Source organism: Orbicella faveolata, unplaced genomic scaffold, assembly GCF_042242905.1.
Source record: "Orbicella faveolata isolate gen_17 unplaced genomic scaffold, um_ofav_v1 contig_2, whole genome shotgun sequence".
NCBI classification, from domain to species: Eukaryota; Metazoa; Cnidaria; class Anthozoa; order Scleractinia; family Merulinidae; genus Orbicella; species Orbicella faveolata.
In genome coordinates this window covers 15,884,429-15,910,690 of record NW_028301547.1, presented here as the reverse complement: position 1 = coordinate 15,910,690, position 26,262 = coordinate 15,884,429, and the positions used below count along the sequence as shown (strand labels likewise).

Below are 26,262 nucleotides of genomic sequence, written 5' to 3'. Positions count from 1 at the left end.
AACGTAACGGAGTGTCCAATCTGAGATCGAGAAGGCGTGGAAAATGGCGAACAACGCTGTTATCTTTCTCTCTGTTTTAACGGCTGGTCTTGCCTTCGTTTACTATCGTTTACGCTGCTATTTTGCAGGAGGAGTATGCAAGAATACGGTTTCGATGAAAGGGAAAACTGTGCTTATTACCGGAGCCAACACAGGTCTTGGTAAAGAAACTGCCCTTGAGCTTGCCAGACGCCAGGCAAGAGTTATTCTTGCTTGTAGAAGTCTTGAGAAAGGACAGCAGGCTGCTGAAGAAATCCGTTCAAAGGTCAAAGATCCAGAAGTAGTCGTGAAAATCGTTGATCTGTCATCTCTAGAGTCTGTACGTAAATTTGCTTGTGAAATTTTAAAAGAGGAAGGGAGGTTGGACGTCCTTATCAACAATGCAGGGGTATATATGGACCCCCCTGCACCAAAAACTCAAAATGGCTTTGAGATGCATTTTGGTGTGAATCACCTTGGTCACTTCTTACTGACTAACATGCTACTAAGTCTTCTTCAGAAATCATTGCCAAGTAGGATTGTTGTTGTGGCATCCAGCCTGGCAAAAAGGGCTCGCATTGATTTTGATAACATTCATGGAGAAAAGAGTATTGATAAGGCAACAACTCCAACAAAACAGGATCGTATGAGAGGACCCTATTCTCAGAGTAAACTGGCAAACATGTTGTTTGCTCATGAGTTAAACAAAAGGCTTCCAGATGGTAAGGACTTGTCTCAATACTTGTTAGTAAATATGGGTTATTGATCAAGCGTGAGGTCAGGATGGCCCATTGGATATTGGCCAATTTTTTAATGTGTGTTTATGGGCCAAGGTTCATAGATGTGCAAAAAAAGAATGAGGCCAATATCCAGCCATCTTGAAGTTACAAGCTCAGTCAATAAGGGATTTATTATGTGGCTTTCCGGGAAATTTTTCTTGAGGGACACAGCAGGTAGTCCTGAGCCAGCAAGACAGCACCATCTTGCCTGCTCTGGTAGCCAATCACAGTGTAGGCTTTGGTTCATCTTGCCCAGTCAAGGAGCTAGCCATATGATAAATAGTGTTCTTATCTCACAGCCAGTCAGTTTCATTGGCTATAGGCCTGGGTATAGAAGTTTCCTGTAATATTAAAGTTGGATCTTCCAGCACTCTTTTATGCCCTTTGGCCTGATTGCAAGTTACAGTATAAGAGATGGGAATCCCACCAGTAAAGAAATCAAGGACAATCAAGGACTGGGCTCGAGCCGGGAAACATGGCGGACACGACACGAAAGAGCTCCTAGAATCTTTTAACCTGGTAGCCACAGTAATGGTTGTTATATCTTAAATGCGACAAAATGCCTAACGATCAAGCTAATAGAAATGACGTGAAGGAGAAAGGGAGGAAAAGAACTCGAGAGGGAGGCTCCCAAACTGACGAAGAGAACTGCAGGCAGCCATGTGGACAATGCAGCGATGCAACGAACTCAAGACTCAGCAGCATTGAAGAGAAGCTCAACTTGCTCTTAAGTGTCCTTCCCGAGTTGGAAAACTATAAGTCCAGAATCAATCAACTCGAAGAAGAAAATAAATCCCTACAAACAAGCCTGCAATATGCTCAAGCAGAAATCGAAGATCTAAAAACCACGGCAAATGACGCAGAGTCTCAGCAACAAAAGATCAACGCCGATCAAGAGCGAATAAATAAAGAACTCAAGGAATTACAAAGACGGCATATCAAACTGGAATGCCATAGTCGCAGAGGCAACTTAAAATTCTTTGGAGTGAAGGAGGGAGAACGTGAATCTAACAGCGATACCGAGACTGCTTTACGGGAATTTATGCGCACGGAACTGAAAATTCCACCCAACGATGTAAAGGAAATACACTTTGACAGAGTTCATAGGATTTCTACGCATACACGCGACGGCCGAAACTCCGGATCCCGTCCAATTATAGTCAGACTCTCCGCTTATCAAGACAAGAACTTCATAAAGTCGTTCATCAAAAACCTTCCTAAGGGCACCAACATTGGAATATCCGACGACTTTCCAAAAGAAGTGGATGAGATAAGAAGGAAGTTATACCCCGTTCTCAAGGCTGCCAAACGTGAAAAGAAAGAAGCGTACTTTAAGGTAGAAAAACTTTTTATCAACGGCTCACTCTACCGAGGACCAGAAACAGCTCTTTTCCCTCTGTACGGATGTTTAATGAACGGTTAGTTTTAAATATGTTTAATTGACTTTCTTGCTCCGCCGTACAACTCAACCATTGCTAAATTGCTGCCGCTAGTACCCCAATTTTAACCCAGTCAGTAAACGCCGCACAAAAGCATAGGTAAGTCTGAAGTAGTGAGTAGTTTGTGTTGTGTGTGTAGTTGTATTTCTGTTGTAAGTATGTTGAAATGTATTTATCTATCTAACTTCAACTCGGTCAACAAAAGAAAATTAATTCTAAGTTATGATATCTCGCCGCACAGTGAGAACTATAGTATAAACAAGTGCTTAATTTTTTCTCTGGAATATTGTGACTTCGCCTTCTGCAGAGAATCTAAATGTATAAAATTATATCGCTAAATGTAAGAGGGTTAAACGGCTCGAGAAAGCGAAGACAAGTTTTTCGTTGGCTACATCAACAAAAAGCAGATATAATTTTTTTGCAAGAAACTTATTCCTCGCTCGATACTATCGGAAGATGGGAGACGGAATGGGGAGGCAAAATCGTATCTAGCCACGGTTCGTCTCATAGCAGAGGAGTTATGATTCTTTTTAAACCACGGCTTGACATAAACATTGAAAAAATTGCCTCAGATGATCACGGGAGATATATTTTAGCAGAGATTGTTATTGATAATACTAAAGTTGTACTGGTTAATGTTTATGCACCAAACGATCCAAACCAACAGGTTGTATTCCTAAGGGGGCTTTCAAATAATATCCTCGGTAAATATGGAAATGAAAATCTTGTGTTGGGGGGCGATTTTAATTGCGTAATCGGCACTTTAGACAAAAGAGGTGGCAAACCTGTTGACATTAGAAAAGCATCGACTATTGAACTCAAGGCTTTGACTAAAACGCATAATCTGCTCGATACCTGGCGCTACAAAAACCCGGGCTCATTTGGCCCTACGTGGGCGAACCCCTCGATGAAAATACAATGTAGACTAGATCACCTCTTCATTTCAAATCAACTGAGTAATCGAATTTGCGAGAGCAAAATAATTCCAAATATTTATTCTGACCACTCTGCAGTCCTGCTCTCTGTATCTTTCACCGAACACGAACCCCCTCGTGGGCCAGGCTTCTGGAAATTTAACAACTCGTTGTTGTCGGACACGAAATATGTAGAATTATTGAATTTCTTAATTCCAGAGTTCGCCAAAAAGCATCAGAGAACTGAGGACAAGGGTTTGCTCTGGGAAATGATTAAAATGGAAATCAGAGCATTCACAATAAAATTTTCGAAAAAAAAAGCAAAAAGCAAGCGTGACGAAGAGTCTGCCCTTTTGTCGGAGATGATCAGGCTGCAGTGCAAGCTCCAGACAGCGTACAGCGATTCCCTAAGGAGCGAAATAGAAAGAGTAAAAACCAAGCTTTCAAAAATAGCAAGCGTTAAGACGCGTGGCACGATTATACGAAGCAGAGCGCGCTGGTATGAACATGGCGAGAAAAACAGTAAGTATTTCTACAATTTAGAAAAAACAAACCAAAGGAAAAAACATATAACGGCCTTAAAAGTCAATGATCACGCAAAATTAACCGACCCGAGGGAGATTCTTGAAGAGGAAGAGCGCTTTTTTAAACAGATATATACATCAAAAAACACGAATCCGAATGGCTCGGAGTTTATCGAATTCTTTAATACGGAAAATGTATTGTCAGAAGAAACTGCAAAAATTTGCGAAGGCATTATGTCTATCGATGAATGTAAACGAGCGCTTATGAAGATGGAAAGCAATAAAACACCAGGTACAGATGGCCTCACTTCAGAGTTCTATCGCTTTTTTTGGAACGCTGTTGGTAAATTCATGGTGGAAAGTTTTAATTATGCATTTCAACACGGATCACTTTCTATCTCTCAACGACAAGGTATTATCTCTTTAATCCCAAAAAAGAACAAGAACGCGGAATATTTAACAAATTGGAGACCAGTTTCGCTACTTAATGTTGACTACAAAATTGCGACCAAAACTATCGCTCTTCGCTTGGAAAAGATCTTGCCAAGCGTAATACATCCTTGTCAGTCCGGCTACGTAAAAAGTAGATTCATTGGAGAAAGTATCAGACTAATAGCAGACACAATGGACTTCACTAAAATTAAAAATATACCAGGTATAGCTGTTTTCTTAGATTTCGAGAAAGCTTTTGATTCAATTGAATGGAACTTTATCCAAAAATGCCTTGAATCTTTCAACTTTGGACCAAATCTCCGGCAATGGGTCAGCGTGTTCTATAAAGACATCTCTAGTTGTGTCATTAACAATGGTGTTGCCTCTAAACACTTCTACTTAGAACGCGGTGTCCGTCAGGGTTGTCCCCTTTCAGGCATACTCTTTGTTATCGCTATGGAGCTTCTTGCCCAAAGTATAAAACGGTCAAAAGACATCAAGGGCATACATATCCAGGGAAATGAAGAGGTCAAGCTCACACAGTATGCTGACGACACAACTGCCCTTCTTGCTGATGTCCAGTCAGTTTCTAATTTATTTTACTTACTCTCACTGTTTGAAAAATGCTCTGGCCTAAAAATAAATCAGGCAAAATCAGAAATGCTATGGCTTGGCTCCATGCGCCATAGGAAAGACGCAATTTGCAACCTCCAAATCAGCGATGATCCCGTTTACGCGCTCGGTGTGCATTTTACCTATAGTATTGAATTGTCTCATAAGAAAAATTTCTTTGAAAAATTAGGATCCCTAAAGAAAACCTTAAGTGTCTGGTCCCGAAGAGACTTATCTATATACGGTAGAATAAATATTGTTAAAACGTTGGCCCTCTCCAAACTTGTATTCATCTCCAGTGTTATGGAGACTCCAAAAAACTTTGCAACAGAGGTCAATAAAATAGTGTTCGATTTTATCTGGAAGCAAAAACCCGCCAAAATAAAAAAGACAACCCTCATCAAGAAGAAATCGGATGGCGGTCTTGGCATGAAAGATTTTGTACTTTTCGATAAGGCTTTGAAACTAACTTGGGTAAAACGGCTGTGCTCAGACTCAGATGCACCGTGGAAGTATATTCCAAAATCGTTTCTCTCTACTGTCGGCGGTACTGAGATCTTTCAATGTAATTATGACTACAACTTTCTTGATCTTAATGGCCATCTTCCTGAATTTTACAAACAAATTATTCATCATTGGCAAGAAATCGTGTCTACGACACCTCACAGCAAGACCGAGATACTGTCTCAGACAATCTGGAACAACAAATTCATTACGATTGACAAAAAAATGGTATATCTACCTCATTGGCACCGAGCAGGTATAAAGCAAATTTCAGACCTTTTTGACGAGCGTGAAAATTGCTTCCTGCCTTTCCTTTCCTTGCGCAATAAATACATGCTAAATTGCAACTTTTTACAATATTATAGTCTTTTATCTGTGATCCCTCAAAGTTGGAAGAAGCTCCTTCACGTTAATTCTGGCGATTCTACTACACCTCCGCCGCCAATCTGTAATATAACGTGCAAGATGTTATACGACAAACTGTTAACCTTAGAAAATCTTCAACCTCCCACTTCAGAAAAAAAACTCTTATCATACGGCATCGCAAAAGAGAATCTAAATAAAATTTATCTTCTGCCTTTCACAGCCACAAAAGAAGTTAAATTGGCAATGTTTCAGCACAAAATTATACACAACATTTTAGCCACGAACAGTATATTATACAAAATGAACAAGGTTGCCTCCCCATCCTGCCCTTTCTGTCCCTCTGATAGTCAAAACATACGTCATTTGTTTATTAGCTGTCCGCAAGCGTCTTCCTTTTGGTATAAGTTCCAAAGTTGGTATTCTACTGTAAGTAACGCGAGTTTACTTCTCTCCGAGCCAGAGGTATTATTTGGAATTACTCGTCCTTGTACTCACCGTTTGACCCTCAACCACCTCATAATACTAGGCAAATATTTTCTTTATATCAACGCTCTAAATAATACTATGTTCGTTTTCAGCGACTTCATCTCATTAGTGCAGGATAAAATCGAGATAGAAAAATATATTGCTGCAACGTCGAATGGCGAAAGGGAATTTCAACAGAAGTGGAAATTCCTTCTCACCATTTAAGGCGTTTCCCGTAGTAATTAGTTGCAAGGTCTTTGTTTCTCTTTTTTTTGTTTGTTTTGTTGTTGTTGTTGTTGTTTTTTTGTATAATTAAGTAATTACATTGTATTGTAACTCCTTAAGTAACGTAATGTGTAAGTCATAATAAGCAATCAATGTGTATTGTAAGTAACGTAATGCCAAGTATTGTAAATAGGTGTTTTTTTCTTATGTATTGTAAGTGACGTTTGTAAGACAGTAAAAGCATTAGAAATAATAATAATAATAATGATGATGATGATGATGATAACAATAATGTAGTGTATTGTAAGTAGGTTAGTTATTGTTGTGAGTAGAGTAAGGCAATGTAAGTAATTGTGTGTTTAGCAATAAAAAAAAAAAGAAAAAGAAAAAAAAAAAAAAAAAAAAAAGTAAAGAAATCAAGTGGCTTTTTAAAATTAATAAGAATATAAGTAAACCTCCTTCACTGAGGACCAGTCATATCCTTATATAGACGAACTGGTTCAGACCAATAACTGTCATGGCAGTCTGTACAAATTCATGCAGTATCAAACCATTTCAGCCCATTGCACTGATAAGATATCAAAATTATATTCCCCTTGATGATATACAATTTTCAGACAGTATATATGGACTGAAAACTCATTACAGTCTGTCAACCCCCCCCCCGCCCAGGGGGGTACTTCCATGTGTGGACTATATAGGTATGTGTGGCCCCAAAGGTTATGGTTTTTCAGCTGTGTTGGTCATAAATAGGGTATCAATTTTTGCCATTTTGGTCATAATGGGGTATTGTTTTTGCACTCTAGTCTCAAATCGGGTTTGTTTTTTTAGAAGAAGCTACTTTTTCATCATTATCAACAAGGCCATCACTACTGTGTTACACAAGACTTGTAGGTAGCAGTTTTCCCTGTATGGTCGCGTAAGAAATAACAACAGGCAAAGGTTAACTATTCGTTGTTTTCATTCCTTTATTTACTCTCTTCCTACTCAACAAGATTGTGTGCTCCCAGTGGTGACAGGACAAAACTATGCCTCACTGTGAAGAGTGAGTAAAAACAATTAGATTGTACAACAGGTTGTTGATTTATAGCTGGAAAAACATTAATTTTATAGTCTTGTTTCAATTCCAGGTCTTACTGTCAACTCCCTGTGCCCTGGATTATGCTGGACTGAGCTTCACCGTAATTCATCCCTAAGCTTGATTAAAAAGCTGCTCTTGTACCCGATTGCAACAGTGGTTGCCAAGAGGCCTTGGGAAGGAGCTCAGACTATCATTTATTGTGCAACTGAAGAAAAATTAGACCAAGTTTCTGGAGCAATCTTTGCTGACTGTGATGTGAAGGAATTTCCCCCTCACACTAGAGATGATGGAGTAGCAAGGAAACTCTGGGAACTTAGCGAAACATTGACTCAGTAAAGATACAATTTGGGTGTTTTAAGGAGAAACAAAAGTAACATTGCTCACAACTTAAGGTTACTGTATGCCTTCAGAGGTGTCTCGTGTCCAAGCGATGTAGCCCTACATCATATTAAAGCTTACAGAGGTGGCTATCAAACTATACCAAGAATTTTGAAATAAAATGAATTGTCAAATTTTTATGACCTCTAAATTAGAGCGTCCGAATTGCCTTGTGAAAGCTACAAGTCAAAGCGAATTTTGTTTTTTGCTTGTTTTATTTGTCCCTCAGTTTCCCGACCAGAAGCACTAAAAAATTTCGTCTGCAATTTGCCATATTCAGTTTCAGTGAAAAGTTACAGAATATTTTCGAAACAGGATTAAAAAATATGGAGTGATCATAGGAATATCACTCTTGGGGAAAGAGTATTTGGAAATAAAATTTGCCCAAATTTGAAGGCACAAACAAATTCCCCTTGACTGGTAGCTTTCTAAAGGAAACCAAAAGATGATTCAGACACTCACTTCTAGAGGTCGTGAAAAATTTGACAATTAATTTTATTTACAAATTCTTGGTATAGTGTGATAGCCAGGTCTATATATAGAGGTTTAGGCATCTACAGTTAATACAGGATGCACTACGTCGCTTGGACACAAGAAACCTGTGAAGGTGCCCTAAAGGTATACAGTAACCTTAATTGAGAGTGTCACTGATCATCAAGGCCTTATGTGCTGCATGCTGTGACCATCGGTAATGATGATGGTAATAATAAGGATGATTACCTTGAAATAGTTTCATGATTGTTTTTTATATTACAAAATGACTACATTACACAATAAAATATACTTTAAAATATTTGAATTTGTATGCTGGTCATACAAATTCTGTCATGTTTGTTTATTAACAGATTATTTTCCCATAAAATAATTATAGCCTTGACCTCTTACAATTTTTTCTAACTACCAGTAATAATACTTATATTCTAATAATTTTAAAAACCTAGCTTTGAAGGGCTTTTTTTCCCATGATTCTGACTGTTGCTTAAATAATTCTTTTATAATCACTAAAAACATTTTGATATAATATAACATTGTGTAAAGCACTGCACAATTTCTCTTGATTTCATTGACTATTAATTCTATCCAGCAGTCACAGGAAAGAATGATAACCTTCCCATAATTTTCATAAAGTTTATTTTACAATCCCCCCCTCCCAAATCAATGACTACTTATTATAATAAGCAATCTTTCACCACAATGTAATCAAGACAACAGCTAGACTAAGACACAACATAGTAGCCACAGCAACAAGCTTAAACAGTTCAAATTGTTCTAAACTCTCCTTTCACAGAATTTGGCCGTGCATGTCATGTTTTATTCAGAAAGGGTCTGCTTGAATTCCAGGGATATTGACAAACGATTTGGAACCTGGAAGACAGCAAGAAAACAAATATTTAACAAAACAACAAAGGGCAAAAAGCAAATAAACTCAAACCATAACATCATCAGCCTCTATTTGTGTGGTCTAAGGTCATCAAGACATTCTGTTGATACTAATCAGACCATTATTTTTGATGGTACGATTTTAATTTAGTAGAGTGTTTATAATGTTAAGATTACAATGGATAGAGAGGGTTGCAATTGAGTGTCGTAAAGCCAAAACCAAAGTAATTATCCGATGACTGATGACACTCAATTGAAAACTGCTCTAAATGATAGGCTTTGTTTGTCTTTACAAACCTAATAAATGCTCTGGGACAGCACAGGGACCAGTGATCTTTATGACTCTGCAATTGTACACCCATGGAGGTGGCTCCCAATCAATCCACTGGAAGAGAAATGTCATTAAAATTTAGGCATGCTAAATAAAGACGTACAGTTTTAATCTCTTCCTTGATGTGCAATTTTCCCCAGATGGAGTTACCATTGGCATTAGAATGCTTGCCATTTGGCATTATAGTACATGTGCATGTTCAGTTATACCCCCTTCTTGAGGCTAGAAATGGAATATCCCATGCCCCTCACTGTTTTATGCAGATTATTTCATTTTAATATCATGGTCTGTTCCACAAGTGGGCAGGATGAACCAAACCCTGTGCTACTGTATGATTGGCTACCTAAAACTGGGTAAGACAAAGCTACATTGACTGTTCTGTATGTCATAATATATAAATTTAGGCCAGCCCCAAAGTGTAGCTCCTGGGCCAGGTTGTTCAGAGCTTGATTAAGCTAGCCCAGGAAAAGGTAGAATTTTGATTTGAGTTTTGTAACTTTCCGGTGAAGTTCTCTGTATATTGTTTGCATTCTGTTTTGAGTTTTAGTAATCACTATATACAAAACAAAGCAGCGAAAAACATTTGTATAGAAGAAAAAGTTCTGATTTGGTTAACTTTTAAGCCTGGGTTAGCGTTAACCGGCTTCCGAACAATCGGCTGCCCTGTTTTCAACAAGTGAACCTGACATGAGCCCGTGATCCAATTGAAAACCAGCACTTGGTCAGCGGCCAACTTCAAAAAACACATAACCTCGATGAGCTCTAAACTTGAGCCCACAATATGGTCACGTGATACTGGTCAGCAGATACCTTGTTGTGACAGGTGTCAATTGATCATAACATGGATGTCCAATATCAAAGAAGTACACGGTAAACCAACGCTCCATGTATCTGTCAACCTATTATTTGGAGTATGGCTGCGATGTTGCATGACTCCGTCGTTGTTGTCGCCGTCATGTGTACGCGCCCACAAGCAATGCTGCTAGCCATGATAACCATGAGAAAATTAACTCATGGGTTTCCTTTTCTTCCCTATATGAGTATGGGGCTCTGCTACAATAAATCCTTGATTGACCAAGCTTGTTTAATCAAGGTGAATCAAGATGCATGGCTGGATTCTTTCTTTGGACTCTATCAACTTTTTTTTTTTTTTTTTTTTTTTTTTTGCTTGCTGATGGACTTTGACTGCATCTCAGTCCATAAACTTGCAAAAAAAGATCTTGGTCAGTATCCAACCATCTTGATGGAACAAGCTTGGTCAATAACCCATAAATTTAATACATCATCGGTTAGTGTGGCAGCATGATTAACCCTCATGTATGTTTGCAGTACATCTTCATCAAACCAAAAGCAAAGAATGACAAGGATTCAAATTAGCTTTGAACAGATGTACATATGTGTACCAGACTGGGGAAGGTGATCTGGGATGGCTTCACATCCCATCCAGGGGTTGGTATTACTCCAAGACACATCAATGATCAAGCAAAAGAAATCAGAGAAACATGAAATAATGCACCTCACCTTAAAGTTTATAACATAGCGAGCAAAACCTATCAAACTCAGTGCACAAACACACACTCATGGCATGAGGAAATAACTTGCTTTGGAAGAGGAATTTTTCTCACACTTGTAGGTGGCTGTCATTGTACATTATTTTATTTCTTTTGGCACTATTATAAAACAATTGATTCAAGCTTTTAGCTGTGCATTATCAAGTCATGATGGACTTGGGAAGCTTGGAGAGCACTCAACAAGCTAGAGTTGTTGCCCTTGACTTTGCTTCAAGCAAGTCATACCCTTCTTTTGTGCTCTCTAAACTTTCTGTGTGCATCATAACTTGATGACGTATGCTTGAACATGAATCAATAATTGACTGCCAACAAATTATTATGAGGCAATCGACTGCATTACTTACTGATTGGTTGGGTGGTGATCTCAAAGTTATTGGTAATTGAACAGAGATGGGAAGTGCCCACTTGATGTCTATCTCAACATCTACATGGTACTTACACTGAAATAACAAAAAAAACTGACTGAATTAGCAATGGCTGACAATGTGTAGGTAAACTGAATAGCAGTGATAAACTCTATCTCTGTCTGCATGACTTGATTCCTGACAAAGTGAATGTCAAAAAGACTGATTGACTGACTGTTGGACCAAAGCTTACAGCACTGAGTCAGTATCTGAATGACTCAGAAACAGACTGACACAGTGACCAACCAAATGCCTGTCTGTTTGTCTGCCTAATGGACAGATGGGTTGAGTTATTGACTGACAGGCCTGACGCAAACTTTGCAGGATTACCTTTGCAACTTGGCCATTAGTAGAAGGTTGAAGTTCTACCTGTGAAGTCTCCTCAAACAGGTCAAGGGGTATTTCCCTGAAGGTAGATTAGTTACATTGATCAGTACTCAAATTATGGGATGTAGGAGGCAAGGTGACCTAATGGTTAGTGCACTGGACTCAAGCATGTTTCTTGGGTCACTGTGTTATGTTCTTGGGACACTTTACTCTCACAGTATCTCTCTCCATTCAGAATTACAAATGGGTATTGGTTAATTTTTTGGGGCAACCTGACAGAATTCTGGGAGGTAACTCTGCCAGATGGACTAGCATACCATTCAGGGGGGAGTAGAAATACTCCTAGCAGCTTCATACTACAGAAACAGGAGCTAAACACCGAGAGCTGTGAACCAGTTGGACTTAGCAGGCTTTATTTTTTATTTAAATTAAGGAATGGCAGATTCAATGGTGGCAAAATGGTTAGTACATTGATGCTGGATTCAACTGTCGAGAGCTACACAGTGGCCAGGGTCACTGTGTTGATTGTGGGTATCAATCAACTGCTAGGCAGGAAGATCTGCTGCGAGTCAAATGCCATGGACCAGCATTCCATCTAGGAAAGTAGCATTACTCATCATCATTTCATGCCTCAGTGATGAGCATTAAGCACTAGCACCAATAAGCAATCTGACTCCTCCTGACTTCAGGATTGAAACCAATTTCACCTATATCAGTCTCATTCCCAGAGGCCATGATCCTTTTGGTTAGTACTAAGAAATCGAGACCTCTGGGACAAAACAGAAGGCAAGCTATCATAATTAATGGCAGTTACTTTCTCTATGTTCGTTCAGAAACTGTCATTGAACATCAACCCAAGTGCACAATTAAACTAGAACAAGAATTTTCTGGTTCTGGCTTTTGATTTTGCCCAGAGAGTTGCATGTCCAGTCACTGTTCACCAAAAATGTATGGGCTCTAGGGGTATACTAGTTCCATACTAAAAAGTTAATAATCTAAAGATATCAGATGTCCTCAACAAGACAAAGCACAACCTACATGTTTCGTAGCTGGTTGCCTTCACAACCATCAAGTGACCTCTCCTTGACACTGTCCACAACACATGGAATCCTTGTTGCCACAGGCTGTCTCTCTTCCTGACTGCTTACTGACGATGAAAGGTCGTTTTCTTGAGGTTTAAGGTTTACCACTCTAATGAGCTGAGAAAGACATGATTCACAGGCACAACAAATTTAATGCTAGAATAACCATAGAATGAGAAGATCAGTGGAAAACGAACTGAGAGGGCTGGATGGACCTGGACTTAAATCAAACAATGGGCAGCTGACAGACAGTGTTAAACTGAATTGGTGATGGCATTATGTGCCACTTAGGTGTGAAGAGCATTATGTATGTCTGTGTAACCATAGAAAAAACAATAACATCTGCAACCAAATAAAATCTATTGAGTTTGCTTATCAGTATTAACCAAGAAGAGTTTTTCCAGATTAAGAAATTAACCAAGCCTTAACTTCAAACTTTTTTTGACTAATAATTCAACATTATGTACAGTTGTGTGGAATGATCAGTTTTTAGCGGAGCTTCGGAAAAAAGCCTGAAGGACTGCCAAGCCGAGCCCCATAACTATAGGAAAAGGACTATGTGCATACTGTACATAGAAATAGAAAACCATGCAACTCTTTTTTCATGTTCAACATGGCTAGCGGCATGGATCGTGGGCACGTGTACCCAACGATGACAACGTTGCACAACATGGCAGCCATACTCCAACTAATAGGTCAACCGAGGCATACAGCCTTGGTTTATGGCGTACATATTTGATATTGGTCATCCACATTATAGTTAATTGACAGCTGTCAAAACAAGGTATCTGCTGACCAGTATCACATGGCCATATCACAGGCTCAGGTTTAGAACGCATCAAGGTCACTTGTTTTTTTAAAGTTGACTGCTGACTAAGTACTGGTTTTAGGTTGGATCACAGGCTCATGTCAGGTTAACTTGTCAGTCAGGGCTGGGTTGTTCGGGAGGTATACAAATGTTTTTCACTGCTTTTGCTTTGTATAGTTTGAGATTTATGAAACTTGACACAGGAAGCCAAACAATATAAACAGAAAACCCCACCACAATGTTACAAAACTCCAATCAAAATTCTCACTTATCCTGGGTTAGCTTACTGATCGGGCTTTGAACAACCCCGCCCAGGAGCTCCACTTTTAGGCCTGGCTAAATCTATATCAGTGGCGGATCCAGACCTTGAGCTAGGGGGCGGGGGGGGGGGGGAGGGGGGGCAGTTTTATTTTGCTTGCCCTGCTGGCTTTTCTTCTTTCTGTGATTTATTCTTTTTTTTATCCAAAACAAGGGGGGGGGGGGGCTCCCCAGACCCCTACCCTAGATCTGCCACTGTATATATTACACTGCATTAACCAGAGTTCAAATTTCATGAGGTACCTTAAGGAACATAGATACATGTAAATCCTTGTTACCTTCACTGGTTTGACATCTGACTTAGACTGTCATACCTACCTTAACAATAAAAGAGTCAATATCTACATTAGAGTTGTTCTTGACATCAACATGAAGGGAAGCTGTTTCTCCTGATGTGTAAACTCTCTTATCCATCCTTGGATCAAAGAAGGAAGACAATGCAGAAAAGTGAAAAAAACCTGCTGAACCATGCTATTAATTTGGATTAGAAAACAGCCCTAAGAAAGTACGTGGGCTGATTGGTTAAAAATCGTGTTTCTATAACTCAATAGAAACACAGAACTAGCATGAACTGTTGATGTAATGATGGCGCAAAGAGAATTTACATTTCATGAAAGTTTGGGAGAACTCGAAAAAGCTGCCACACCATTTCTCGTTCTCCCAAACTTCCACTCGTGTTTCTATAACTCGATAGAAACACAGTACATGTTTTCTATTTCTTAATTATTTATCTTACATGTATTAAACACCTATTAAGCTAACCTATAATTTCTCCTTTTATTAAAAACACATAATTTGTATGACAGGTCATGATGAGAATAACGATTTTAACCACATGTAAGTACAGTGTAGCTATTGTATATTTTCAACTGATGTACCACAAAAGTCTCTGAACTAACATTATGTACAACTGTACCTCAAAGGTCTGAATTTAATGATGCATGTAATGCAGAACATAGCATGCAGACTACATGCACATACTGTATGTTTCTGCCAATTTTGTAATTTATGAATAATCAATTAAGTCAAGGTCATGAAATGTGGATAATTTATTCTTAAATTAATAACTATACATGGCGGTAAGATTTTTTATACATAATATATTTTTTATTAATAAATTTAATTGATGTATAAGATTTCACCATTGGAAATATCCTCACTAATAATACACACAATTTTGCAGCCAAAGTAAAAAGTAAATTGTCTGTTCTATTTTATTCCTGCTTGTAAGATCTCTGAGATTTCAGATCAAATGTTTCTGAGTGAAAGAAGAATATTATTGAGTGTGCAAACTGATCTGTTTACTCTAGCTATTTAGGATGGTTTTCGACTGAGTGTCGAAAGCAATCAGCCAATTACTTTGGCTTGATTTGGTTTTGGTTTCACTACGGTTTGAGAGTGGCTGAGTAGTCTAATTCAATTTGGTAAGTAATCAGTTTGGTTTTAGTTTTACCACACTCATGAAAACTCCATTTAAAAATAATACCAGAACATCAATATGAAATGTTATCATACTATAGACACTCAAACATCACTGAACTGGAGTAAAACAAAACAAAAACATGTTGACATACCATGCATTCACTAAAACATCTCCCTTTGGGATGCAACAACAAATCTTGACAGTCCTGCGCTCTGTCATGACCTCAGGTTCTACTGATGTTAGGGGAAGATGTTCATTAACAGTGATGAACTGTGAAGCCTGAAGAAATGGACAGATATCAGAAAAGATATTAACTAGAGGTAAACTAAGACTGCTCATAGCCAATGGTGCTTTTCAGATTCAGCTGTGAATCTGGCAAGAAGCAGTCTGGAATACTTTTACTCTCCTTGGATGAGATTCTAATTTATCAAAGATCCCCCCTTCCCAGTGTTATGTCAGGGTGTCTTAACAATAATATTATTTGTTTTATCTTCCTCAGTGGAAAGAGGCACTCAAAGGGTAAAGTGTCTTGCCCAAGAACACAACACAATGTGAGATCCAGCCTGTCCTGGACCTCACAATTAGTCTAACACACCATTCCTCTCTCTTACTTCTTTCAGAAGTGACAAATGGGTGATAAGTTCCTGGTGGGCACTGACTATACTAAGACTGAAAACTAACTTCAGTGTGACTCTAACCAAACCTATCCTCTACTGACTAAGTTATGAAGGGGTGGTGAATGGTCCTGCAAAAACCATGGGTCTCGCAAAATTTTTGTCAAATTTCATGGGTCTTGCAGTCTTGTTGTTTAAGTGGTTATGTGCGTCTCGCAGTCTCAATTTTTTCAAAAAGCTGTATTGAAGTCACAGGTTTTTTGCAAGGCTAAAAAGGTCATGAAGTACTGATGTGTCCATGTTTCTTTTAATAATTAAGTCTGAACGCCTAGAAGTCTGAATGTCTCAAGTTTGCATTTACATGTTAAACAGTTTGAAATCTCCCTCTCCCAATAATTTTATTGAAGAAATCAAAATGTCTCAGGCTCAAAAAAAAAGATGCTGTCTTTTTTTTGGCTGTCCTATGTAAGTGAAGTCTGAATGTCTTAGAATCTAAACACCTGGAGCTTGCATTTAAAACACTTTGAAGTCTCGCTCTCCCAAAAAAGGTCTCAGGCTCAGGAAAAAAAAAATGCTAGTCCCACCTTCTTGCAAAGTCTCCATTTACCACTCACCACCCCTTTATGAGGATACAGTCTGAGGTTTAGCATTAGATATACGTCACATAAAATCTTCTATAACATCAGTAACTCACAATAATTTATTGTAAATCTTTTCTCCTTCAAATACCTAACTGTAAAATCCCTTTAGAAATACAACATGCATGTAACTGCAACATAAAATTAGCAGTGAAGAATGATTTAAACAACACTGAGAAAAGACTGTGGACAAATTGGTGAATTTCTTTTCTTTTGACAACATCTGACCTTCAGAACTTCTCCTGATCCAGGTCTGTCAACTTCTGCTATTACTTTATATGTGATCTGTGCTTTCCACTTGTCTCCATTTGCTTGATGCCCATTTGCATCAAAAGATCCTGGCAGTGAGAGAATTGATGACAAATATGTTGCATAATTACATGTGTAAAGATCCTGCATTCCTAAAAATTGTTTCATTTGTATCTGGAAGCCATTTTTTGCTGTTGAAGGTTACAGTATTCAAAATGACATTGTGGTAACTAGAAGTCACAGGACCTTAACCTCAAAGTCAGTAAAAACAACCTGATATCTTTCTCTGGGCAACAGTTATATATTAAAAGGAGGAAAAAGAGATCCACAGGATTCTCTGAGACTTGATCGTACCACTGTAAGTTTAAGGGAGACAATAATCGGACAGTCAACAACTGGGGGGGGGGGGGTACTTTGGGAATTTCTGGGTGGGGGTGTGCCGCTGGGACCCTGGAACCCTTAGCCTATACCAGAGCTAGTTTAGCTGAATTCTGCCACCCTATACTAGAGTAAACTCCCCAAATCCCCCATCTATCAACACTGTTGAGGCTGATTTGCGTAAATTTAAACTTGCCGATTTGATTTTTTATATTTTAGAGTGACAATTCCTGGTTTCCTTAGTCTAGATAAAATCTTCAACCAACTAGTCAGTTTTGTGAAAAATTATACCCTATTCTAGACCCAAACTCTCTAATTTATATACCCTATCCTAGAGTAAACTGCTTGAAAACCCTACCCTTCACAGCGGCACATACCTATATAGCCCATATATGGCACTGCCCGCTCCCCCCCCCCCCCCCCCCCCCCCGGGGCCAACACTGAGCCAGCCATGATAATTCCAAACCAAATTTAAGTGTCCATGCAAATATCAAAGATCAAAGTTTTTTCACCTCTTGGTGTCTCGCAAAAAGAATCTCCACAACAGTTAGCATGTTTTGTTATTGTTTTCTTTCCTTTTCATGCCTCTAAGTAAATCTCCTTCATATTGTTTATCTTACCTGGTAAACCTTGCTGCAAAGTGTAGTGGAATGGATAAGCATAGCAGCCCATAGGTATCCCATCTAGACACAAAGTAACAATTTAAACTGTGATGCAAGTTATGAATTTCTTAAAAGATCTTTCTTAATGAGATTTCCATTAACTGAGCTGTTAACAAAACACATTTAGATAAGAGACTGTATGGAATATTACCAGGGTATTCAATGAGTCGCAGTTCAGCTCTGAACATGTCTCTCTTGGAGTTTCTGGTTCCTATCCTCTCGACTGGCAATTGAGTTTCTTCATCCTGCTGTACTTCTCGAAATTCCCATTCACCTAGAGATTAATTTACATGACATTCAGGTACATTGTATACAGTTGACAAAACATACACAGTATTATCAAAATGAAATTCAGGTTTAAATGATTTTAACCTAGTTTGATTCTCAATTTCCCTTGTCTTGTAACCCTAATTATTCATGATCCATGAATAATTAGGGTTAAGAGACAAAGGAATTTCATTTTAACCTGAATCTCATTTTGACCTGTAACATATACATTAGGTAATAACATGATTTTGAGCACATTTTGGAGTAAACAAACACAACTAAGTCAAAGTTTTCAAGCACTAACAAATTTACACAAGCCTGCAGGGTGAGTGTAATTTGTAACTTATAATTTGCAAGTGCTTATCTACTACAAACTGCACAAAACAATATGTGATTTCTTATTAATAATATGCATATAGAGACAATCTCTGTCATACTTACACTGTAATTACTAATATTCTTGACTAATTTCATGTTAAGTGCATTCAACTTTATTGGCTAAACATTTGACATACTTATTTATGTTTAAAGTTTCATTAGTCTATGCACTATCTGCATGAAAAGCCATCTTTCTTCACAGTAACTGTTGAATTTGAAGAATTTGATAACACAAGGTTTTGAAGCTGTGCTGCATTTTTGTGCTGACAGAGTAAAAACTTCTTCAACCTTCGGCAACAGATGCTTGAACCAGAACGCTGGAGTGCTGAGCTAAAAATGGTCCAAATACATAAATTATTCTCAGAGCAGAAGGACATAATACAGTCGAACACCTAGCGGCCACCTATTAAACAGCCACCCCTATTTGGTGGTCAGTAATCAAAGTCCTGATAAGGGCTTTTCTATTGTTTTCACCTCTATTAAACTGCAAGCCCTGTTTAAGCAGCCACTATCCATTTCCCCGAGGATGGCCATTAATTTTTAATAGGGGTTGAACTCCATATTGCTTCTTCACTTCATTTTGATTTGCCTCTCTTCCTGCCATTTAATACTAAGCAATTTTCTTTTGTAAAATAGAATGTTTACACCTTTTGTCTTCAAAAAGAAGAAGTTATATTCCAGTTCTTAGTCTGTCTAGTTGGTCCTTGTTTGCAATTCACTTTGGAGTATGATTCATGCCTGTCATTAATTGATAAATTAAAGCATAGCCAAGGGTTGTAAAATAATGTATTTTTTCAAGAGTATTAAGTAATCACGTGATTTTTCTCATGAAAGTGCAGGGTTGTCAAAAGTAGTCAGCTGCTAGTGAAAATCACCAATTACTTCATGATCTGCTGGGCTATTTGCCTGATAATTTCTTCACAAAAACATTGCAAAATCAGCAACCTACTCTATCAATAAAGCTGCCAAATTCAAAATTCTGCAACAATACTACATCTTGAATAACTAAACCCTTCTACACTAAATTTTCAAAGACTACAAATTGCCCTTGCCCTACAGAACCTATAGTGAGGCTCATGTTATTTTGCTAGCTTTAGGAGGGCACTCAAAACAAACGTGATTATCTAGACATGTATATGTTGTAGGTCAACATGAAATCCAGGTTAAAATGAAATTCCTTTGTCTCCTAACTCTAATTATTCATGGATCATGTATAATTAGGACTAGAAGACAAAAGAAATTGAGAATCAAACTAGCTTAAAATCATTTTAACCTTAATTTCATTTTGACCTACCACACATACTTATTAGGGCTAATAACACAGAGGTGTGGCGTTTTATCACAGAGAGTGATCAAAAACAAGGAAACAATGGGGATTCTTTTACAGAAAATGTCCCTTGGTGTGTAATAATGAACCACACCCCTTATAATTTTTATATTATATTTACCATGGGTTGTGAAAATGTACTATAAAACAAATTAACATTTTGACCAAAAAAATCAACTTGACCTCTTACATTTTTCATATCCTCTAAATTTCAGTTTCACTCCTCTGCATGGATCAGTAGCACATATCCATAAGTACACGGTGCTACAATATTAAAATGATAAACAGTGTGTAAATAATATTTCTGAAGCTAATGTTAAGTGAATAAAGTGCTGAGAGAGATTTTAAGGCTGAAGCATTCTGTTTTTCAATTTCTCTTTCTCTCATGGTTAAATCTGAAGCTTTGATTATTCAGATGAGATGCATCAGCCTTTGTGATGTTCTGAGTAAGTTATGACTGAGTTTGTTCTGTAACGGGTGTCATGGGGGCAATTCAAGACACTTAATTTTCAAAATTGGCATTCTTTGCCCAGGGAGCATGTATGGATATATACTGAAGAATTTGTAAGAAAATGTAACAAAGGATGGTGAGGATGGTAGTGAGGGGAGGTAAAAAGCTGTGGAGAAGAGCTACATAGGACTAGGGGAGTGTGGGAGAGAAACTGGGAGGGGAGGTGCTGCAAAGAACTGGGCAACAATTTCCACTGAGGGAGATCAAAATAGGCATATAATGTATAAAATGTAAACAATAGCCTCTATTTGACACAAAAATATGCTCGCATAATTGTCGGCGGACATGATCTGTTCTGAGTAGCAAACAGTTTTCTGAGAGCAAAGGTGGAGGAAAACTGTGAGTTTTGAGGGACGGATAATGTCTGCGGACAAAATTATGTCCAACCATGAATTATAAGAGTCAAAATATACAGGCTATCGTTTTTATACTTCAAGTATTTTCCACAACACGAAAATTGGGAAGTATCACTCTGATATTCCCCAGTTTTAGCTGGGGCATATTCACTCACATGACGTATTTAGACCAATCATGTGCAAGGAAAATATTATATAGATCATAACTGAGACCCCATACCTGTGTATCTCCTCAAGGGCTATTTGGCAACTCACATTTTACAAGGGGAAGACCAGTCAATTCATGTATGTTTTAATAGATCAAAATATGTCAAATCACGGTTAAACGAAGCACCCTTTGCTCAAACTCTTCTTTCTATTTAGTTGTTGATGTACATTGTAGCACAAGCTGAAATGTTGAGCTGAGAGGATGAATTTGCAGTCATTTTCACTTTAAACGTAAGCTTTAAATGCAAAGTAAGAACAGGCTAGTTTGAAGCTCATTTAAAACTAGTTGTTAGACTTTTGCTTGCTCAATAACATACATGCAGGTTCCTGTACCTGTGAACCTTGAGCTCAGCTCACAAACGAGAGTGCGTATTTGCCCACTTACATCATTGTATAAATGCATGCAGAATAAGAGCAAAATATTGATTGTACTCACCCATAGATCTTTTCTCCTCCAAGGTAATCTCCTTTGTTGGTTCTTATTGCTATTCTGTTGATGCTCATTTTCACAAAAATTATGAAATTAAGCTTAACATCTTCAGATACAAATCCTTCATTTGCTTCAGTTTCACGGATCAAAATCAGTCAAAATGTTTGCATTTACGATCAGCTTAATTTAGCTAACTTCACCTATCTGCCAAGTTCAGAGGTTTATCTGTGCCTTCCAAAGACTGTACAGAGTCTCTTCCGCAAAAATTAAACCTTTTCGTTCAACGAAGTATTTAACTGAAGACAAAACGTTTGGAAGTGGAAATTGTTCTGTATGTTTTGTGTGGTTCTCACATGAAGTACTGCACAAAACAAACCGACGCGGAGAACTGGGTCTAGACACAAGGCAATATGGCGGCGTACACGTCGTTGCGGTTGGTCGGGAGAAAAATGGGTTTAATCTCTAGGAAGAGTATATTTGCAGGGTTAAATCAACATAAATATACGAATCGTGTTTTATCTATACAGAAGTCGACTACTGGAGGCTTTATTCGGTACCAAAGTGACAATACAAGCGGAAAAAGTTTAAACAACGAAACAGATCGAAGTAAGCTTGAGAATGAATTGAAAAATAGTTCTAAGAGTCAAGAATTGGCACAAACGAAGCTATTGAAAGTGGCAATCATAGGAGAGGCAAACAGCGGAAAGTCTACATTAACAAATTGCCTTATTGGAGAGAAGATTTGCGCGGTAACAGCTGTACCACATACCACACGAAGACAGACTGTTGGAGTTTTCACTGTAGGGGATTCTCAAATAGTCCTCCTAGATACCCCTGGGATAGTAAACCTCCCCGAGGCGAGGCGGTTAAAAATGACTCGGGAGCACATGCGGGCTCCAATCGATGCTATGCATGATGCAGATCTCATTGCTGTGTTTGTTGATGCAGCAGACAGGAGAAGAAATCAGGTTATTCATGAAACAATCTTAACTTCCTTGGAGAATCATGTGGATTTGCCATCGATTCTAATCTTAAACAAGATAGACAACGTTAAAACGAAATCAGTTTTGCTGGATATAGTTTGCACTTTGATGCAGGACCGTGAAAAGGATGACTGGGGGTATAAAAACGTAGGGGGGTGGAGTAAGTTTGAGCATGTTTTCATGATCTCAGCGCAAACTGGAGATGGTGTGGAAGAAATCAAACAGTACTTTGCTGCAAAAAGCAAGCCTAGTGAATGGCTGTTTCCTGCTGATACACGCACAGACCAGAACTTTGAACAAATAATGCAGGAGATCTTTCGAGAGAAGCTGTTGCAGTTGTATGAACATGAAATACCATGGCAGATTAGGCAGGTAGGTATAAAACACTGTAGCTGTGTCACTGACAAGAATGTTTTTAAAATCCAGGTGGTTGAGTTTAATTAATGGTATATATAGGGAGCTGAATTTGGCAACTATGTCTGAGGGGAACATAAGTGGATGCTGAACACTGCTTATAAGGTGCTCAGTCATGAGTTATTTTGAACACAAAGGAAATTCCTTTAAATTGAAGGAAATCTGAAAATAGTTTATTACGGTAGAAAAACACCAAAGATATAATAATAAACTGTAAAGGAACAAGGACAGTGAAGGATGGAAAGGTAACATGGATTACAAATGACGAACTTGAAAAATGTAGGCTTAACATTTCAAGAAGTGTAACTTGTAACTCCTTTAATGCAAAAAAATTGCAATACTGTGAACAAATTTGATAAATACAGCAAATTATGTGATAGTTAGTCTGCATAGATGTAGGTGGTGGTTTAACCATTTCAAGGGCAAAAACATGAGACACAGAACATGTGACAGGGCTGTAATACAATGAAACACCTTTAATGCAAAAAAAATTGCCTACGAACCACTTATCCGTGACGGAAATGAAACCGACAAATGGACTTCTAACAGACGGACTTAACAATACACGGACCAAAACCCGACCTACTTGACTAACAATAGACGGGTCGAAACCCACCAATGACTGATGACAAACTTTACACGAGTCTTTCAGCCAATACCATCATAGCTATACTGACCAATCGCGTTCAACAGACCAGACTTATAACATCATCGACTGATAAACACTATTCACTTGACTCTGAAGATGACATCCGCTCAGGTTGTCGAAACGTCAGTCACCAACAACAGTTCTTTGCAGAACTACACTCACCCGGACAATCACTCTATACGAACTACTGATACTCCTGGGCTCAAACCATTTACTATGAAACACCTTTAACTGATTGTAAAGACAATCAAATTGTAGATTTACTACAAGCACTTAATTCTTATCATTTTCACTCATGGTTAAACAAACCAATCAGAAAGTTAAACTTTGTCAATTAGTAAACACATACCTATCATGACTAAAACAACATGATCATCACATAATTTTGAAATTAATTCACCATTTCCTTAGCTTAGTATTTATGGTATTTACTTTAATCATTTTGATGGCCATTCTCTGACAATAATACTTACAAGAGACAAATAATTTTATTTAAGTATTGTTTTGTTTGAACCGTACAGGTGAATGTATTGTGTGAAGCCAGGGAAGGCCATTGGAGGATACATCACAAGCTGTATTGTCGCAGAAAAAGCCAACGTAGATGTGTACTTGAAAAATTAGACCAGTTGAGAGATCTGGTTTTAGAAGACTTGGAAAAAATTGTGGGGGAGCGTGTAGACTTAACTGTTGATGTTTCTTACAGCGAGAAAGTTGGCTTTGACACTCCTCTTCACAGATACTGATCTAAACTCAAGATGAAATCATCTAAATGTTCCAGTAAATGCAGCCAAAGCTGGCTAGAGAGGTCTTGTTTTACAAAATAGGAACAAAAATTATACAGCTTCATAAACATGTCTAAAGGAAACAACTAGCCACAATATTTTCTCTTGAGTATAGCCAGTGCTCACCCCACCACCCCCTGCTTTGTCATAACTTTGTGTTGTTCCAGAAAATATCCATATGCCTCCCACAGAAGGTTTTTCGGTTAGAATCATCCCAACCCTCCAGAAATTCCAGTTTGGCTTCATAATATCTTTTAACAATTGTGGCTTTTGAAACCCTCCTCCCTTCAGAATTTCCAATAACCTTCCTTAGGGTGGGTATGGGTATTTTCTGAAAATGCACCATTTGTGTGGGTTTTTTTAATTTGCTCTCACAAGAGAGAGATTAGGGAGCTTAAGAAACCATGACGGCAACACTGAGGACAACGTCAATTAAAAAATGACTTTATATTTTACCTACAAATCTCGTGGTACTCTAGAGTCATTTAACTTGTTTACCACTGTCAAAGCCATCATGAAACTGAATCTAGGACACACTGATTAAGTCAAAATAAAAATTTAAAAATCAGTCGTCGTGGTTCACGTTCTCCAGACAACACAGAACTTGGTCATTTTACGTTGTTGTTTTGCAGAGGACAGCAAAAAAATGTACCAAGAATTATAACACATGTGCACAGCCATTTTTCTGCTCATTAAACCTTTTCTTTAGTGCCGTTGCTGTTGCCGTTGGGGTTTTCTTAAGCTCCCTATTTAGAAGGGGGTGGGTGGATTGGGTGGCTAGCCACCCTGTCTTTGGAGAAGCAATAAATAAATAAAATTGAAAAAGATTATGAATATTATGGTAGAGAGAGGTACTGTGACGGTGAAGCATCTTACCTGAAGAAGACAAAATACTGGATGACCGGCTTGAACTTAAAACTGATTAGAACCACTTGATAATTTCAAAGTCCAATGCACTTTGAGTTTAAAAATTGCATATTAACATAATAGGCAATTTATAGTTTGTTTCAGGACCTTCTAGGACTTTCTAAAAAAAAAGGAAAACGAAGAAAAAATGGACCTTCTATCTAGAAAAATCTATGAAACTTTGAATATTTTTACCCCATGAGCTCCCACCCTTGATAGAGTGAGGGCATTATAAGGCTCTCACTTTTGTACACCTCTGTGTATATCATGCCAATCGTCCACTACTGGTATGGTTTTGTAATCGTGTACCAGCACTCAAGAACCAATACAAAAGACCCAACAGTATACGACAGCTAAACAAATGCTTGTAACGAAAGACAGTACAGTGGTTATTCCCTCAGTGTACCGATACACCAGGACACAACCACTGGTATCAACAGTATCAACAGGTTGTGCTAACAACCTAAAAACATTTTCAGTTAATTCCAAATGACTCAAATGATCTCTTGTGTATGTAGAAGCAAGGTTTTTCAAAAACTATCTCGAGACCAAGATTTTTTACTTCCTTCAAGTCTCGTGTGCCTGCTGAGTTGGGGGGTTTGCTCCAAAGCCTCGAAAGCCTGGGTACTAGGGAAATCAGGGAGGCCTGGGACCTAATGGAATTACGCCCGGAGGATGTTTTGCTCGTGATCGAACACGCTGAATGAAAGGGGAGAGAATTTTGCTGATGAAGCTTAAATTAACCCTGATTTTACTTCACAGTTTTCCAGGAACGTACAAACTACACAACCGTTAACAATAGAATATCAGCTTCATGTTTCAAGCGATTGTAGAGTCCATCTTTGAGCCCGGCGTTAACAGTCAACTCCTGAGAGCAATCAATGTCATATTCCTATGTCTTGTTGTCGTCGTAATATTTCTGTTGACCGCTTATGGCTTCAACATTCATTTGCTAGTACTTTTGATACTTACTACCGGCCTCCTACTATCAATAAACTGGTGAGTATCTTGACTATAGTAAAGACCGGTACTCTTCCTGTTCTTCTGGGTGAACTATGGAAATAGCAATATGTTACCACTGCTGAGAATGCCTGAAAAGCACCGTATTAACAAGTTGTATATAGATGAGG

The 26,262-nt window shown here is 38.3% G+C and overlaps 4 protein-coding genes across 5 annotated transcripts; 3 read left to right on the top strand and 1 right to left on the bottom strand.

Moving 5' to 3' along the window:
• The first annotated feature begins 11 nt into the window (after positions 1 to 11).
• LOC110044155 (retinol dehydrogenase 14-like) lies at positions 12 to 9,104 on the top strand. Its single transcript, XM_020749683.2, has 2 exons — positions 12 to 740; positions 7,409 to 9,104. The coding sequence occupies exons 1-2, from the start codon at positions 44 to 46 to the stop codon at positions 7,693 to 7,695; spliced, it is 984 nt and encodes a 327-aa protein (XP_020605342.2). The 5' UTR covers positions 12 to 43; the 3' UTR covers positions 7,696 to 9,104.
• LOC149112136 (uncharacterized) lies at positions 753 to 6,640 on the top strand. Its single transcript, XM_089289876.1, has one exon. The coding sequence runs from the start codon at positions 1,357 to 1,359 to the stop codon at positions 2,218 to 2,220; it is 864 nt and encodes a 287-aa protein (XP_089146002.1). The 5' UTR covers positions 753 to 1,356; the 3' UTR covers positions 2,221 to 6,640.
• On the bottom strand, positions 7,222 to 21,757 carry LOC110044145 (arrestin domain-containing protein A-like). 2 transcript variants are annotated; one of them, XM_020749673.2, is made up of 12 exons: positions 21,405 to 21,755; positions 20,085 to 20,158; positions 18,074 to 18,196; positions 17,881 to 17,943; positions 16,862 to 16,971; positions 15,533 to 15,660; positions 14,277 to 14,373; positions 12,789 to 12,949; positions 11,754 to 11,829; positions 11,364 to 11,459; positions 9,415 to 9,502; positions 7,222 to 9,102 (listed from the first exon to the last, which is right to left on the bottom strand). In XM_020749673.2, the coding sequence occupies exons 1-12, from the start codon at positions 21,470 to 21,472 to the stop codon at positions 9,053 to 9,055; spliced, it is 1,134 nt and encodes a 377-aa protein (XP_020605332.2). In that variant the 5' UTR covers positions 21,473 to 21,755; the 3' UTR covers positions 7,222 to 9,052. The 2 variants fall into 2 exon arrangements, with proteins under 2 accessions (XP_020605332.2, XP_089145999.1); XM_089289873.1 differs by lacking the exons at positions 7,222 to 9,102; positions 9,415 to 9,502 and having other exon boundaries at positions 9,572 to 11,459; positions 21,405 to 21,757.
• An 8-nt stretch (positions 21,758 to 21,765) lies between these two features.
• LOC110044137 (GTPase Era, mitochondrial-like) lies at positions 21,766 to 25,060 on the top strand. Its single transcript, XM_020749661.2, has 2 exons — positions 21,766 to 22,753; positions 23,966 to 25,060. The coding sequence occupies exons 1-2, from the start codon at positions 21,809 to 21,811 to the stop codon at positions 24,185 to 24,187; spliced, it is 1,167 nt and encodes a 388-aa protein (XP_020605320.2). The 5' UTR covers positions 21,766 to 21,808; the 3' UTR covers positions 24,188 to 25,060.
• Positions 25,061 to 26,262: the final 1,202 nt, after the last annotated feature.

Coding starts and splice junctions, on each gene's coding strand:
- LOC110044155 (XM_020749683.2), top strand. CDS start 44: ATGGCGAACAACGCTGTTATCTTTCTCTCTGTTTTAACGGCTGGTCTT. Junction 741..7,408: donor AAACAAAAGGCTTCCAGATG/GTAAGGACTTGT, acceptor TTTCAATTCCAG/GTCTTACTGTCAACTCCCTG.
- LOC149112136 (XM_089289876.1), top strand. CDS start 1,357: ATGCCTAACGATCAAGCTAATAGAAATGACGTGAAGGAGAAAGGGAGG.
- LOC110044145 (XM_089289873.1), bottom strand. CDS start 21,472: ATGAGCATCAACAGAATAGCAATAAGAACCAACAAAGGAGATTACCTT. Junction 20,159..21,404: donor GGAGGAGAAAAGATCTATGG/GTGAGTACAATC, acceptor TTAATATTGTAG/CACCGTGTACTTATGGATAT. Junction 15,661..16,861: donor GATCAGGAGAAGTTCTGAAG/GTCAGATGTTGT, acceptor CCATTTCTTCAG/GCTTCACAGTTCATCACTGT.
- LOC110044137 (XM_020749661.2), top strand. CDS start 21,809: ATGGCGGCGTACACGTCGTTGCGGTTGGTCGGGAGAAAAATGGGTTTA. Junction 22,754..23,965: donor TACCATGGCAGATTAGGCAG/GTAGGTATAAAA, acceptor TGAACCGTACAG/GTGAATGTATTGTGTGAAGC.